The sequence below is a fragment of the Mus caroli genome, chromosome 9, assembly GCF_900094665.2.
Source record: "Mus caroli chromosome 9, CAROLI_EIJ_v1.1, whole genome shotgun sequence".
Classification (NCBI taxonomy): Eukaryota; Metazoa; Chordata; class Mammalia; order Rodentia; family Muridae; genus Mus; species Mus caroli.
This window is the reverse complement of record NC_034578.1, coordinates 59,112,911-59,126,646: the sequence shown is the minus strand read 5'-3', so window position 1 is coordinate 59,126,646 and position 13,736 is coordinate 59,112,911. Positions and strand designations below refer to the sequence as shown.

Below are 13,736 nucleotides of genomic sequence, written 5' to 3'. Positions count from 1 at the left end.
CTTTCCAGTCTCCTGTAGCCAAGGCTGGCCCTGAACAGGCTTTCCAGTCTCCTGTAGCCAAGGCTGGCCCTGAACAGGCTTTCCAGCTAAGAATCAACATAAACTTCTTGGCTCTGTCTGCCTCCACCTGGAGTCCTAAGCACTCCGTTTACAGGCGTGCTCCACCAAACCCAGTTTATGTGGCTCTCAGGGCTTTGTGAACGCTAGACAAGCAGCCTAGCTCCATGGCCTGTTCCTCAATATGATTAAGACAAAGAAGATGTGTGTTTTAGACAGCTGGAGAGATGGTTCAGCAGTAAAAGCTGACTGCTCTCTTTCTGTTTTGTTTTTGTTTTTCGAGGCAGGGTTTCTCTGTGTAGCCCTGGCTGTCCTGGAACTCATTCTAGATCAGGCTGGCCTCGAACTCAGAAATCCTCCTGCCTCTGCCTCCCAAGTGCTAGGATTAAAGGCGTGCACCACCACTGTCCGGCAAAATAAAACATTTTTAAAAGACTTATTTTTATGTCTTAATTATATATAAACAAGGTGTCAATATAAAATATGTATCTGTCTAGGACAGAAATGCCTGGGAATAGAAATACCGTTAGAGAACAGGGAGGGTGTCAGACCCCCTGGAGCTGTCATTTACAGATGGTGGCTGTCATTTACAGTAGGTGCTGGGAACAGAACTTGGTTCAACTGAAAGACCAGTGATCACCCTTAACCACTGAGCCATCAATTCTGACTTTCAAAAAAGCCTCTCAGCCTGGTGGTGATGGTACACACCTTAAATACCAGCGCTCAGGAGGCAGAGGCAAGCGGGTCTCAATGAGTTTGAGGCCAGACTGGTTTACAGAGAGTTCTGAGACAGCCAAGGCTAACAGAGGAACCCTGTTTTGAAAAACCCAAACCAAAACACACACAAAAAAAACCCCACCACCAACAACAAAAGACAAACAAAAAAGTAAACCAAAAAAAGTCTCTCAGTTAAGGCCCACTTTACAAGATGGATCTGGTGGGATCCGGTGGGATCCAATGCCCAATACTGCTTCGGTGGCTAAGAGCCTAAGAGTGGCTAGGATATGGGCCTAAGGGAAAACCAAATACTCTTCTCTATTATTCTGCTAAGGGAACATAGCAATAAAGTGACTCCCCAGCGTCCCACTCAGCCCACAGAGAGGCTTCCTCTTAAGGTAATTCCCACCCCTGGATAACATGGGGAGAGCGAGAGATTTTAGAACATTTAGTCTTAAATGGGATGTCTTCAACTCAGCCTCAGGGCTGAGCGGGGTGTGTAGCTTGAAAGAGCCAGAGGGTGTGATGACTTCAGTCTTCTAGCCACAACAGGGCTGGCACACATAGGGACTCACAGGGACCTTTGCAGGGGCACAAGCCTGCTGGGTACCAGCAGAGGGAGGGAGGGCTCTCACCTCTAGCCAAGAGGCTGCATGTCCTGGTTACCTGCTTGCAAAGGAAATGTTAGTTTCTCCAATGGACTCTCCACTGTGTACACAAATCACACTTACAGGCAGGGCCCCCATGTCCGGCAGTAGCCTGGCCGCCAACACAAAACAATGATATTTTTGTAGACTTTTTGCTTCATTTTGCTTTGTTAAGGTATAGTAGACTTTTGTGTGTTATTTTTTGTTTGTTTTATTGAGCTTTTGTGTGTATATGATGGTCTCCAGTTTGTGTTGTTTTGTGGATTTGTGTGTGTGTGTGAGTTTCTTCCCCCTCTCTCTCTTTTCCTTTGTCTTTTTTTTAAGGGGGGGGGGAGAAAGGGCATGTAGGTGGGTGGGCGTGCCGCACGCCTTTAATCCCAGCACTTGGGAGGCAGAGGCAGGCAAATTTCTGAGGCCAGCCTGGTCTACAGAGTGAGTTCCAGGACAGCCAGGGCTACACAGAGAAACCCTGCCTCGAAAAACCAAAAACCAAACCAAAAAAAAAAAAAAAAAAAAAAAAAAAAAAAAAAAAAAAAAAGAAAGAAAGAAAGAAAGAAAGAAAAGAAAAGAAAACGAATGAGTTAGAGAGTTAGAGAGCCTTACTATGGATGGACAGGAGCAAGAGAGAGAGAAAACCCAGCATGAGTCAAAGCTACAGATGGAGCATGGGAGAGCCCCTCCAGTGTCCTTCAGTGAGAGCCTCCATCGCTTTCAAAGCTTAGGGCCATGCCCATAGTGGTAAGCGCCGAGCGTGCAACAGTGCCATCTAGCGAGGCTGAGGGGGATAAGCTGGGAGAGGACTCCGAAAACAGGGGCCGGGAACCGCGTGGGATGATGCTGAAATCAACGGTGCAGTGAGGGGCGGCAGGGGCTCTGGGATCCAGAGAAGGTGAGGCATTCTCCGAGGAAAGAAAGACTGAGAGACAGCAGAGAGACTCGAGTGTGGGGGCAGAAACGTTCCAAGCATGAGCGTTGGGCTTGGGACAGGGACAGGTGAGGAAGACTAGCCTCAGGGCCCCACTGAGGGTCTCAAGCAAAGGGCGATGACCCACCCTAGGGCTCTCCCAGACCTGTGACTTAGAGGTGAGAGTGCGGTCAAATGGATCGGTTTTGGAAGGTGATGGTGGCCAAGCCTGGTAGCTTTCTATCTGCTTCTGGAAATTTATCCGACCCATCATCATCCATGGATGCATTTTCAGGTTTATTCATCGAAGCAATTTGCAACAGTAAATATTGGAAAGACTAATGTCCAGTAATATGGACATTAACTATGGATATTAAACTGGCTATCCTTATCAGTGCTGGCCCTAAAGGAAGTTCTAAGTGGAGCTTGAGTCACAGAACGCAGGTGTGGCTACATCCCTGGGGAATCGTCAGCATGGGGGCTGGGATTAAATGAGAAAGAATCAACTTGTGGAAGGCAAAGGGTAAATGGTGGTTGCACAAGGGCAGTGGGTAGATTTTATGCATCTCTGTATATCCAGGAAACATCAAAATCAAGAATTTGAAGGTTAAGGATGTGTAGCTTAGTGGTATCACCTTTGCCTAACATTGTGAGGTTCTAGGTTTGATCAACAGCACCATGAAACATACATACACACACAGAGAGAGACAGAGAGAGAGAGAGAGAGAGAGAGAGAGAAGAAAGAACTGGAGAACCCAGAGAAAGAAACTTACAACAGGTTGTCTGCCAAGTTGCCAAGTTGGTATAGTCTTCAAGATCATTCTGGGGTCCACACTGTAAGTGTGAGGCCAGCCTGGGATACAAGAGACTCTTGTCTCAAAATAAATATCAAAAGTAAGATAAAATGTGAACGTAGAACTAAAAGTAAAGGTAAAAATAAAATATAAAATACAATAAAATGAATAAGATGATGTGGTAGCCAGCGGCAGCCTGAGAGTAGAACATGCCCCACCACGGCCTTACTTCCTTAGAGGTTCTCTGGACAAAGACAGGGAGATCTGAGCTTCTGCGTCAGAACGGAAGGGCGGAAGGGCCGGGATTTCCCCTCTCAGGTTTTTCTCCAGCGCTGCCCTCCTCAGCCTCCCGCGGGCGCCCTTGGGTTGCCAAGGAGACGAGCGCCCCTGCTGGCCGTGCCAGCGCTCCCCGAGGCCCCTCCCCTTCGCCGCAGGCGGCCGCTGATTGGCCTGTTTGAAATGCGCCGGGCGGGCGCACACTTGGGCTTGCAGCGTCGCCGCCGGGCTCTCCTCAGATTGAGTCCTGGTCCCCGCGGCCGCGGTTTGCACGGCTTAGTTCCCGACAGCCTTGCTCCGGTCGGAGCCCGACGTCCCGCGCGCGCGTCAGGATAGCACGGAGCCTGCGGTCATGAAGTCAGCGTGAGTACTGGTGGGAGGACTGCGTGGGGGTAGCCGCCCTCCTCACGCTGAGACTGGGGACTGCCCGGGAGCTGAGTCCGTAGTACAGTGTAGGCCGAAGCTCCGCACTGCAGAGTTCTGGTGGCTGGCGACCCCGGTGTGCCGGCGCCCTCCCAGTCCTCTGAGCCCGCGAAGGCTGCCTCCGAATCCCGGGCTGTCTGCCACCACCTCTTCGGGTTGCATCCTTTGGGCTGCCCATCCCTCCCCAGCTTCCTTCCTCCCCGCCCGCTGCGCAGGTGGCAGGTCTGGGGACCCCGGGCGGCGCGCAGCCAGGGTGCGCCCTGGCACTTGGGGGAGTTGAGCCTCCACAGCTCCGTCGGCATCCCTTCCCTAGTTCTAGCCTTGAGGTCAGGGTCCTTCTGCAGCTCCGCCACCTTGCGCTATCTTTGTCCCCAGGCCATCCCACACGCCTACTCTATCTCCCACGCCCACATTCCTCAGTATTCCTAGACTCTTCAGGAGAGCCACATCCTGGTTACACTTTTACTGCGAAGGAGGGCTGGCTTTAGAAGTCGTTACTTTCACACGCACACACACACACGAACGAAAAAAAAAAACGGAACTTTTTTAAATGAGGAAACGTCAGTCTTTATATTTACTTAAGGATACCTACCCTAGTATGTCGCTGGACTCTGGTTTGCTTCTAGTTTACGTGTGACTCTATTGAGAAAAGTATTTTAATAATCTACAGTCTAAAAGAATCTTTTGATTTAACTTGTGTTAAATATTCTTGTATGTAGCCTATACATGAGAAAGAAAAAAAGTTAAATGAGAATGTTGAAATAAATTAAAAGAATTTTTATTTGCTGTGCAGTATTTTGGGATTGCTGGGAAATGATTTTTTAAACCTTAGGAAGTTCATTGTTAGAATTTGCGATGTCTTCTATGTTAGGATTGACCTGAAATTTATGTTTTGTTTTTGTTTTTTTTCTTTTTAACCAGGAAGGCTAAGACGGTCAGGAAACCTGTAATAAAAAAAGGATCTCAGACAAACCTTAAAGATCCAGTGGGGGTAAGGTGTGTGTGTGTGTGTATGTGTGTGTTTGTATTTTCTTTCTTTAGTCCACTTCTTGTATGTGTGTGCTTGAAAGAGGAGGAAAGCAATATGAAAGTCGGGTTAAAGAGCACGCAGTTAATCCGATGCACTGAATTTTATAAAGCTGGGTTTAGCTGGGAAGTTTGCTTTCTGTAAAGGGACTCTTTAGTTGTTGACTGCAAAACCTATCACTAATTAGATTTAAAAGGTTAAATGGTCTCTCCCAGCAGGTTCTACTCTTTGGGGTGGGGATGGGTGGGGACTTTTTCCTCAAGTCTTAGCCCTCTCCCACCTGTGTATGGTAACTGACATGTACTCAAAGTTCATAGAGACAGACTAGTGCAGAATGACTGGATTTAGTTAGTACCTCTTCCTGAAAAGGGGAAGTTTCTGAATATCACTGCCACTGCAGAGGGTCTCTGGCTCCCAACTGCACCACCTGCTGTGAGCACAGCTGTACAGGGTTTTCCCAAATGAGCTCCTCTACCCTCCAGATGCTGTGATTACAAAGTGTGCTACCATGCCCACCTGAGCTGGCTGTTGGAAATGACACCCGACTCTAAAGAATTTAATGGCTTTTTCAGCTATCCAGAGAGATTTTTATGTTGTTACAATTTTATTTGTGCACAACAATGAAGAGATTACGGTTCAGTTTAATATTTTAACCTAAACTTATTTTGATTTAATGCATCTTTGCATTTGATCATTCTGAGCTGTAGATTTGTTTTTTGTGACTCAGGAATTTATGTTTGTAGTTGAATAAACAGAACTTAAATGGAAAGTCAAGTGTGTGCTGAACATTCACAGAGATGCGTGCAGAGAGTCTCAGCATCCTGGAGACTGACTAGCAGGCAGATTGCTGAGAGCTCCAGTCCACCTTGGCCTACAGACTGAGAACTTGTGTCTCAACAAATGAAACAAACAGAAAAGCCAAAAAGAAAACCAGGCAAAAAGTCAACCTTGTTTGAACACCTTTTTCTTTTTCCAGGTGTACTGTAGGGTGCGGCCACTGAGTTTTCCTGACCAAGAATGCTGTGTAGAAGTGATCAATAGCACAACCCTGCAGCTCCACACTCCTGAGGGCTATCGACTCAACAGAAATGGGGACTATAAGGAGGTAGGTTCCTAGTGGAACCAAATTGTTTTCAGTTTTGAATTTAAAAATTCATGTGTGGCGCCGGGCGTGGTGGCGCACACCTTTAATCCCAGCACTCGGGAGGCAGAGGCAGGCGGATTTCTGAGTTCGAGGCCAGCCTGGTCTACAAAGTGAGTGCCAGGACAGCCAGGGCTACACAGAGAAACCCTGTCTCGAAAAACCAAAAAAAAAAAAAAAAAATTCATGTGTGATCTCATTTGTGGGAAGAAATACTTTAGCCACCTTATCTAAAATGTCTTTCATTTCTAGGACATGCAGATAGAGTTTTGGAATGTTGGAATTATCCGGTTGCTTTCAGGGGATGATGATGATTCTTCTTTTCCTCCTCCTTCTCCTTCTCCTCCTTCTCCTCCCTCTCTCTCCTTTTGTATTTTTGAGGCAGGGTCTTACTGTGTAGCCCTGGCTATCCTGAAACTCATTATATAGACTAGGCTGGTGGCTTGGAACTCACAGAGATCTGCTTGCCTCTGTCTTCTGAGTGGTAGGATGATTAAAGGCGTGTGCCACCATCAGCTGACTTTCAGAGGATATCTTAAAACTGGATATATAAAACTTCACACGAGGAGATTTGAATAACATTTAATAAGAGGCGTTTTGTGTGTTTTTCCTTTCCCTGGGGCTCGAACCTAGGACCCTGTGCATGCTAGGCAAGTACTTTGCCATTTGAGCTACATCCACAGTAGTAGTGTTGTGTATTTGGATCAACTATAAAAGGTTTTGCTTTGCTTCTCTGGCAGTATCACAATGTTCCCCAGTGTGTTAGTCCTGTTCTAATGCTATAAAGAAGTACCATGACCAAGGCAACTTAGAAAACATTACAGTTTTAGAGGGTTAGTCCATGATCATCATTGTAGCAAGCAGTAGCTGAGAGTTTATATTCTAATATACAGCCATGAGGCAGGAAGAGAGAGACACTGGGCTTTTGAAACCTGAAACCCACCCCATTGCACACCTCTTCCAACAAGGCCGCACCTCCTAATCCTTCATAGCAGTCTACCACCTGGGAACCAAACATTCATTCAGACCACCACATCTAGGCTGGCCTCAAAAGTTCTTCGGTCCTCCTGTTTTGGTCTCCCTAGTACTGACATTAGAGGTGTGTATCCTTGATGCCTTGATTTGGGTTTTGATTGGGACCTTGTTCAGCACTTTTTTTTTTTTTTTTTAAGATAGCATCTCTCTATAGCTCAGTTGGTGGGTGATCCACCTGCCTTTAGAGCTTGAGTGTGGTATTAGAGGCATGTATTACCATTTTTACTTGTAAAGTGTTTTGTTTATTATTTGCAGTGTTGGGGAATGAATTTAAGGCCTCTTGCATGTTTGGCAAGTGTTATACTACTGAGGTGTATTGAGAGAGTTTTAGTATCTAATGAAGTAGTGAATCAATTGAGTAAATGTGAAATACTAGACTAAGCCAGTACTGTGATACTAGAGTTTAGTAGGCTGAAGCAAGAAGGTCATGAGTTCCAGGCCAGCCTGTGCTATACAGGGAGACCTGCTTCAAACAGAGTAACAATAACAATATAAAGATATATAGATAGCTATAGATAAAATTCTGTTAGTTCCCCAAATGTTGTAAGAGGCTAGTCACTATCTGGTAGGGAGGGTTTTTTTGTTTGTTTGTTTGTTTTTTTGTAAAACTGGCTCTATGGACTTAATACCCTAAACTAATTAGTAGACAAATAGTTTATATAATAAGGCAGGAAGTCAGATTTGCTGAAGGGATGGGAATATAGGAATGCTGAAAATAGATGACTGTTTTGTTTTGAGACGGAGCCTCACATGTTAACTTGACTGAACTAGAACTTGTCTTAGCCTCCTGAGTGTTGGGAATATAGGTAGGTGTGAGTCGCCATGCGTTTCTATTCTCTATCATCCCCATGGTTTTAAATGTTCTGGACTTTTTATGGCAAGCCCACATCTTTCTTTCCTCTTTTCTTTTTTTCTTTGTAGCTTTAGTTGTCCTGGAACTCACTCTGTAGCCAGGCTGACCTTGAACTCCGAGATCTGTCTGCCTTTGCTTCTCAACTGCTGGAATTAAAGGCATGTGGCACCACCGCCCTACCCATTTTATATGTTGAAGGAGCTCTAGAGTCCCTGCTCCCCTCTAAATGTTTCCTTCTTAGCCTTTTCAAAAGACGGTACCATTGCTGTCAGTTGCCCAGTCCAGAAACCTGGAAGCTACTGTCCTCTGGCTTCTGCTCATACAGACAGTCTGTCAGTCCTGCAAAGACTTTATCCTTTCCTGTCAGTTCCTTCTGCCACTAGCTGTTTCCCAGCTGGTTACCAATCAAACTGTTTGTGGTGGGAAAGCATTTTTTATCTTCATTCAGGGCATCAGCTTCTTTAGCTTGTGCTAAATATAACTTACCAGGCTGAGTTCCCTGCCTAACTGCTTTCTAATCTGTGCATTGAGATATACTCATGGACTGCAGGCTGAGTTAGAGCAATGGAAGATGGCAGTGGAAGGTTCTCAGTACCAGTCATCCGGCCCTGGTGTGCTGAGCATGCCTTGAGTAGCATCCACAGCCTGTCCGGAAGCCTGTCTGGTCTTCCTGCTTTTACAGTTGATCTTGTCTAATGGTTTCCACAGAGCTGCAAGAATGATCTTGCCAAGTAAAAAGAGATCTTATCATTTCTCTGTGCAAAATCTCTATAAGAAAGAATAAAGTCTGTAACTGGGCAAAATCCTGTTCAACCAGCCTCTTGCTTATCTTCCCATCTTTATCTTTCAGTCCTCAACAAATCTTTGGAGATTCTCTGCAAGCCAGAATTGTGCTTACCAGCCACTCTGGCTTAACCTGGACTTCTCCCTGTAACACTGATGTCTCCACCTCTTGGATTTCAGCTTAAATTTTGCTTTCTTTGGGTTTTTAGACTACCCCAACATAAACAGCACCTCACCCTCTGGTCATTCAGTGTGCCTCCTTTATAACACTCACTATATTGATTTATTGACTGTGCATCATTTAAAGATGAAAGTGTGTTCTGGGTCACTGGGTAGTTTCACCGTTTTGTGAACATGGCCAAATGTGCTTGCATATGATGGATAGATTGCTGTAATAGACACCGAGGCTACCCAGACTATTGCTCTTAGGCTCTGGCGGCACAGCACTACTGTGTGGACTGTAGTTGGCAGTTGTACTAGAGTATAGTGAACTAGAGTGCCTATGCAAACAGCTTTCTCTATACCAGTTGGCACCACCTCTTGGAGTAACATGGTGTGCGTTTTCTCTCTTGTTGAACTGAAGCATAGGATGCGTGTCTGTACTTGTGTTCACTGCCTTTTCCCTGTTCTTTATGTCAGCACCAGAGAACCTTTCTGTCCTGTTTGTTAAAACAGTTTGGATTAAGTAAGAGGGAATGGTCAGGAAGGTTGGTGGAGCAGCAGGTCTTGAGGATACAATGGGAGATGAATACTGATTTACTGAATTTCAAGTTTTTACAAGTCAATCCAAAATACATAGAGCTGGGCGTGGTGGCACACACCTTTAATCCCAGCACTTGGGAGGCAGAGGCAGGCGGATTTCTGAGTTTGAGGCCAGCCTGGTCTACAGAGTGAGTTCCAGGACAGCCAGGGCTACACAGAGAAACCCGGTCTCAAAAACAAAACAAAACAAAACAAAACAAAAAAACAAAAACCAAAAAAACCTAAAATACATAGAAAGAAACACCAGGTTTGGTGGAGACTGCATACTCAGAGCATTGCAGTGGAGCTGGCTTTGCTACTGTTGAGGACTTGGGCAGGAACCTTCTTGCACCTGCTTGCTTTACTCCAAAGAGGGAATGTTCTTGAGGAAGAGGACAGCACCTGTTTTCCGTGGGACTGCTCTACATATTCTTGTCAGGGTCCATTTCTTTCTGAAAACACGTTCAGAAGGAAGACTTCACAGAGGTCCAAGCTAGTCTTTCTGAAGTAGGTGTTTTAAATACATGTTCTCTTTAGATCTTTAAATTTTATATGTATGAGTATTTTGCCTGCACATGGGTTTGGTGCTCAGAGAGGTCAGAAGAAGGCATCAGATCTCCTGGGACTGGAGTTACAGACAGTTGTGGGCTACCATCTTGGTGCTGGGAACAGCTTTACCATCTCTCTAGTCCCTAAAGTGTAGGTGTTTTGTCTCTGGTAGGTTATTTAATCTTATTTATCATTTATAAAATAGTGGCTTGAGGGACTGGAGAGATGGCTCCCCAGCTAAGAGCATTTGCTGTTCTTGTAGAGGACATGGGTTTGGTTCTCAGCACTGCATGACACTAATTCTGGCCTCCACAAGACAGAAGAGTAGAGGACTTTGTGTGTGTGTGTGTATGTCTTTCTTTCAATATCTACAATCCCACAGTGTGTATGTGTGTGGATCTATATGTCTTTCTCTCTATCTATAATCAATCCCACAGCCATGAGTTCAGCTGTGGTTTTAAAAGTCTTCAGAACCAGGTTGTGGCTTTAGCTCAGTGGTATAACATTTGCCTAGCATATGTGAGGGAGGCACTAGGTCTAATCCCCAGTTACTTGAACCCATAATGTCTCTAGGGAAAAAAAATAGGTATCTGTACTAAATATAGATAAAGGTTCTTTCATTCTCTGTGTAACACAGAAGAGTAACCACTGTACTGTATTAGGTTTAAAGAATATCAAATGGCAAATACTATGCTATTTAAATAGTGACTTAACTTATATATGTAGTTTCTCCCACTGTCATGGTGGCGTAAGTTTGTAATTCTAGCACTCTGGAGGGAAACACAAGAGGATCAGAAATCAAGTTCTTCCTTGGTTACATAATAAATTCAAGATTACCTTGGGTTACATGAGGCTGTCTTAAAGAATTGTGTGTGTGTATGTGTGTATGTATATTTACACACACATACACACACACACACAAACATAAAAATACATGCCAAAACTAACATCTATGTTGTATAAGAACTCAGATAATACTGGGTGGTGGTGGTACATGCCTTTAATCCCAGCATTTGGGGGCAAAAGTAGACAGATCTCTATGAGTCCAAGGCTAGCCCACTCTACAGAGTGAGTTCCAGGACTCCAGGACAGCTAAGGCAACACAAAGAAACCCAGTCTTAACAAACAACACACAAAAAACCCCAAAAACGACTCATAAGATTATATTTATAACTCATTTCTAGTTTTAAAATGGTGTACACTTGTTATTTTGCTGTCCTATTTGCAACATGTTTATATATATTTCTGTCTGTGTGCACATTGTGTACTTAGGAGGGCAGAGAATAGCCTACAGATGGTTCTTTCCTTTCACCATGTGCGCTCCAGGGACTGAGCCTAGGTTCTCAGACTTGGTAGCAAGTGTCTTTACCTATTGAGCCATCTTGTTGGTTCTTGCTGCTTTAAATAACCTTTGTAAAGAACAAATAGAGAGCAGTGGCCAGTGGTGGTGGTGCATGTTTGTGATCTAGCACTTGGAAGCAGGGTAGGAGAATCACTTAAACTTGAAGGCCAGCATGGTCTGTCTACATTGCAAGTTCTAGGCCAGCCATGACTACTTCCAGACTGTTTCATACAAACACACTCCAAAGGAGAGAAGAGAAGAGAAAGAACAACAAATAGAAAGCTATAATGCTTGAAAACTTTAATACATTTATTTATCTATTTTGATTTTTTTGATACAGGGTCTCTGTATAGCCTTGGCTATCCTGGAACTCACTTTATAGATCAGGCTGGTCTCAAACTCAGATCAGCCTGTCTCTGCCTCTTCAGTGCTGATATTAAAGGTGTGTGCCTCTATTGCCTGGCATAAATTTAGGACTATAGGCCATTACCTTATTTTGCTTTTGTTTGTTAACAGGATTTTACACCATAGCCCAGTCCAGCCTATGACTCTCTCTGTAGCCCAGGCTGCCACCAGACTCATGGCACGTCCTGTCTCAGCCTCTGTAGCACTGGGTATACATGCTCACTTTTGGTCACTCTTAGTCTGTGCAGTAGACTCACTGACTTGTCTTCACTTTCCCCAATGACAGGACTGAACGTGTTTGTTATGATAACTGTGATTTATGTATATTGTGACTACTGAAGGCTCCTTGCAAGCATCATTCTAGGTTTTTTTGTTTTTGTTTTTTAGCATGTCTGGATTTGAAATGCTCACCCTAGAAACATTCTTAAGTGTAGAAGAGATCTAGCTCTAACGGGATTCCATGTGGTGATGTCTTTCTTTTCTCCGCAGACTCAGTACTCTTTCAAGCGGGTATTTGGCACTCACACTACCCAGAAGGAACTTTTTGATGTTGTAGCTAATCCCTTGGTAGATGACCTCATTCATGGCAAGAATGGTATGACTCTTGGAGTTTAATTGAATTCCCTGTTGGATCTTGTGATACAACTTTTTAATATTTATATATTTGGCTTGACATTGAATTTAGATTTAACTCATTAGAGTGATGCCCTTTTTTGGGGTTGTTAATTTTAGTGTTTTAAATACAGTGAAATGTTCTGTGGGACTTTAAGACTATAACTCATTGTTACTTGCTACACTGTAGGTCTTTTATTTACATATGGCGTGACGGGAAGTGGAAAAACCTACACAATGACAGGGTCTCCAGGGTCCGGAGGCCTGCTTCCTCGTTGTTTGAATATGATCTTTAACAGCATAGGGTCATTTCAAGCAAAACGTTATGTAAGTACAATTCCTTTGGGTTGTGACTGTTACTATAGACACAGGCATCTACAGATGCAATGATGCTGAGGAAGGGCAAAGACATTGGAGCTACTTTGACTCTTACATAGACTCAGATGTGGTGGGCACGGTGGCTGCACACCTGTGGTGGCAGCACTTGGGTGGTATAAACAAGAGGATCAAGCGCTGCAGGCCAGCGAGTCTCATGCCCTTTCCCCAGGTGTACATGTTAAAGTGCTTCCTATTTTTAAATGTTTCTGTTCTTTAAGTAAAGTTCTTATTTTCAAGTCTCTTTTGCCTCTCTCTTAGGTGTTTAAGTCTAATGATAGGAACAGTATGGAAATACAGTGTGAAGTTGATGCCTTGTTAGAACGGCAGAAAAGAGAAGCCTTGCCCATTCCAAAGACCCCCTCTAGCAAGTGAGTAACTTCATTGTGACCCAGGGTGGGTGGGATTCTGTCCTACAATTTCTGTAGGCCCGGAGGAGGTAAATACGAATTAGAAAAGTTGGTCTTACAGCTGACTTTTATGAGGGCAGGATTTTGAGGCATGTTCTTGACTGCTCAGGTATTTTATCTAGTTTCAAGAGGATACTTCTGTGAGTGGGAGGAGGGTGAATTCCTGTGTTATGAACTTCAAGGGCTTAGGGGGTTCTTGACCCACCATGAATCTGAATAATGTTGCTTTATGTGACAGAACATTTGTTAGACTGCTTTCAGTCAGATACCGTCTAAAGTTAGGTTTCTATTGCTGTGATAAAATACCTTGAACAAAGAAAGCAGCTTGGAGAGGGAAGGATTTATTTCATCTTATACTTTCAAGTAACAGTCCGTCACTGAGAGAAGTCAGGGCATGAACTCAAGGCAGGAGCTGATGCAGATGCCATGGCGAGGTGCTGTTTTCTGGTTTGCTCCCATGGCTTGCTCAGCTTCTTTTCTTTTTTTTTTTTTTTTTTTTTTCAAAGATGTATTTATTTATTATATTTAAGAACACTGTAGCTTTCTTCAGACACACCAGAAGAGGGCATCAGATCTCATTGCAGATGATTGTGAGCCACCATGTGGTTGCTGGGAATTGAACTCAGCATCTTTGGAAGAACAGTC

General features: G+C 44.3%; 1 protein-coding gene across 6 annotated transcripts in view; it reads left to right on the top strand.

Moving 5' to 3' along the window:
- Positions 1-3,570: 3,570 nt before the first annotated feature.
- Kif23 (kinesin family member 23) overlaps positions 3,571-13,736 on the top strand; it is a 29,487-nt gene continuing 19,321 nt past the window's right edge. For 3 of the 6 annotated variants that reach the window (XM_029482058.1, XM_029482056.1, XM_029482057.1), the window contains exons 1-6: positions 3,612-3,758; positions 4,740-4,809; positions 5,822-5,950; positions 12,184-12,289; positions 12,497-12,633; positions 12,943-13,052. In XM_029482058.1, coding sequence (XP_029337918.1) covers positions 3,748-3,758; positions 4,740-4,809; positions 5,822-5,950; positions 12,184-12,289; positions 12,497-12,633; positions 12,943-13,052 — 563 coding nt within the window. In that variant the 5' untranslated portion in view covers positions 3,612-3,747. Of the gene's footprint in view, positions 3,759-4,739; positions 4,810-5,821; positions 5,951-12,183; positions 12,290-12,496; positions 12,634-12,942; positions 13,053-13,736 lie in introns of all 6 variants that reach the window. The other 3 variants (XM_029482059.1, XM_021172589.2, XM_021172587.1) reach the window with 2 other exon arrangements.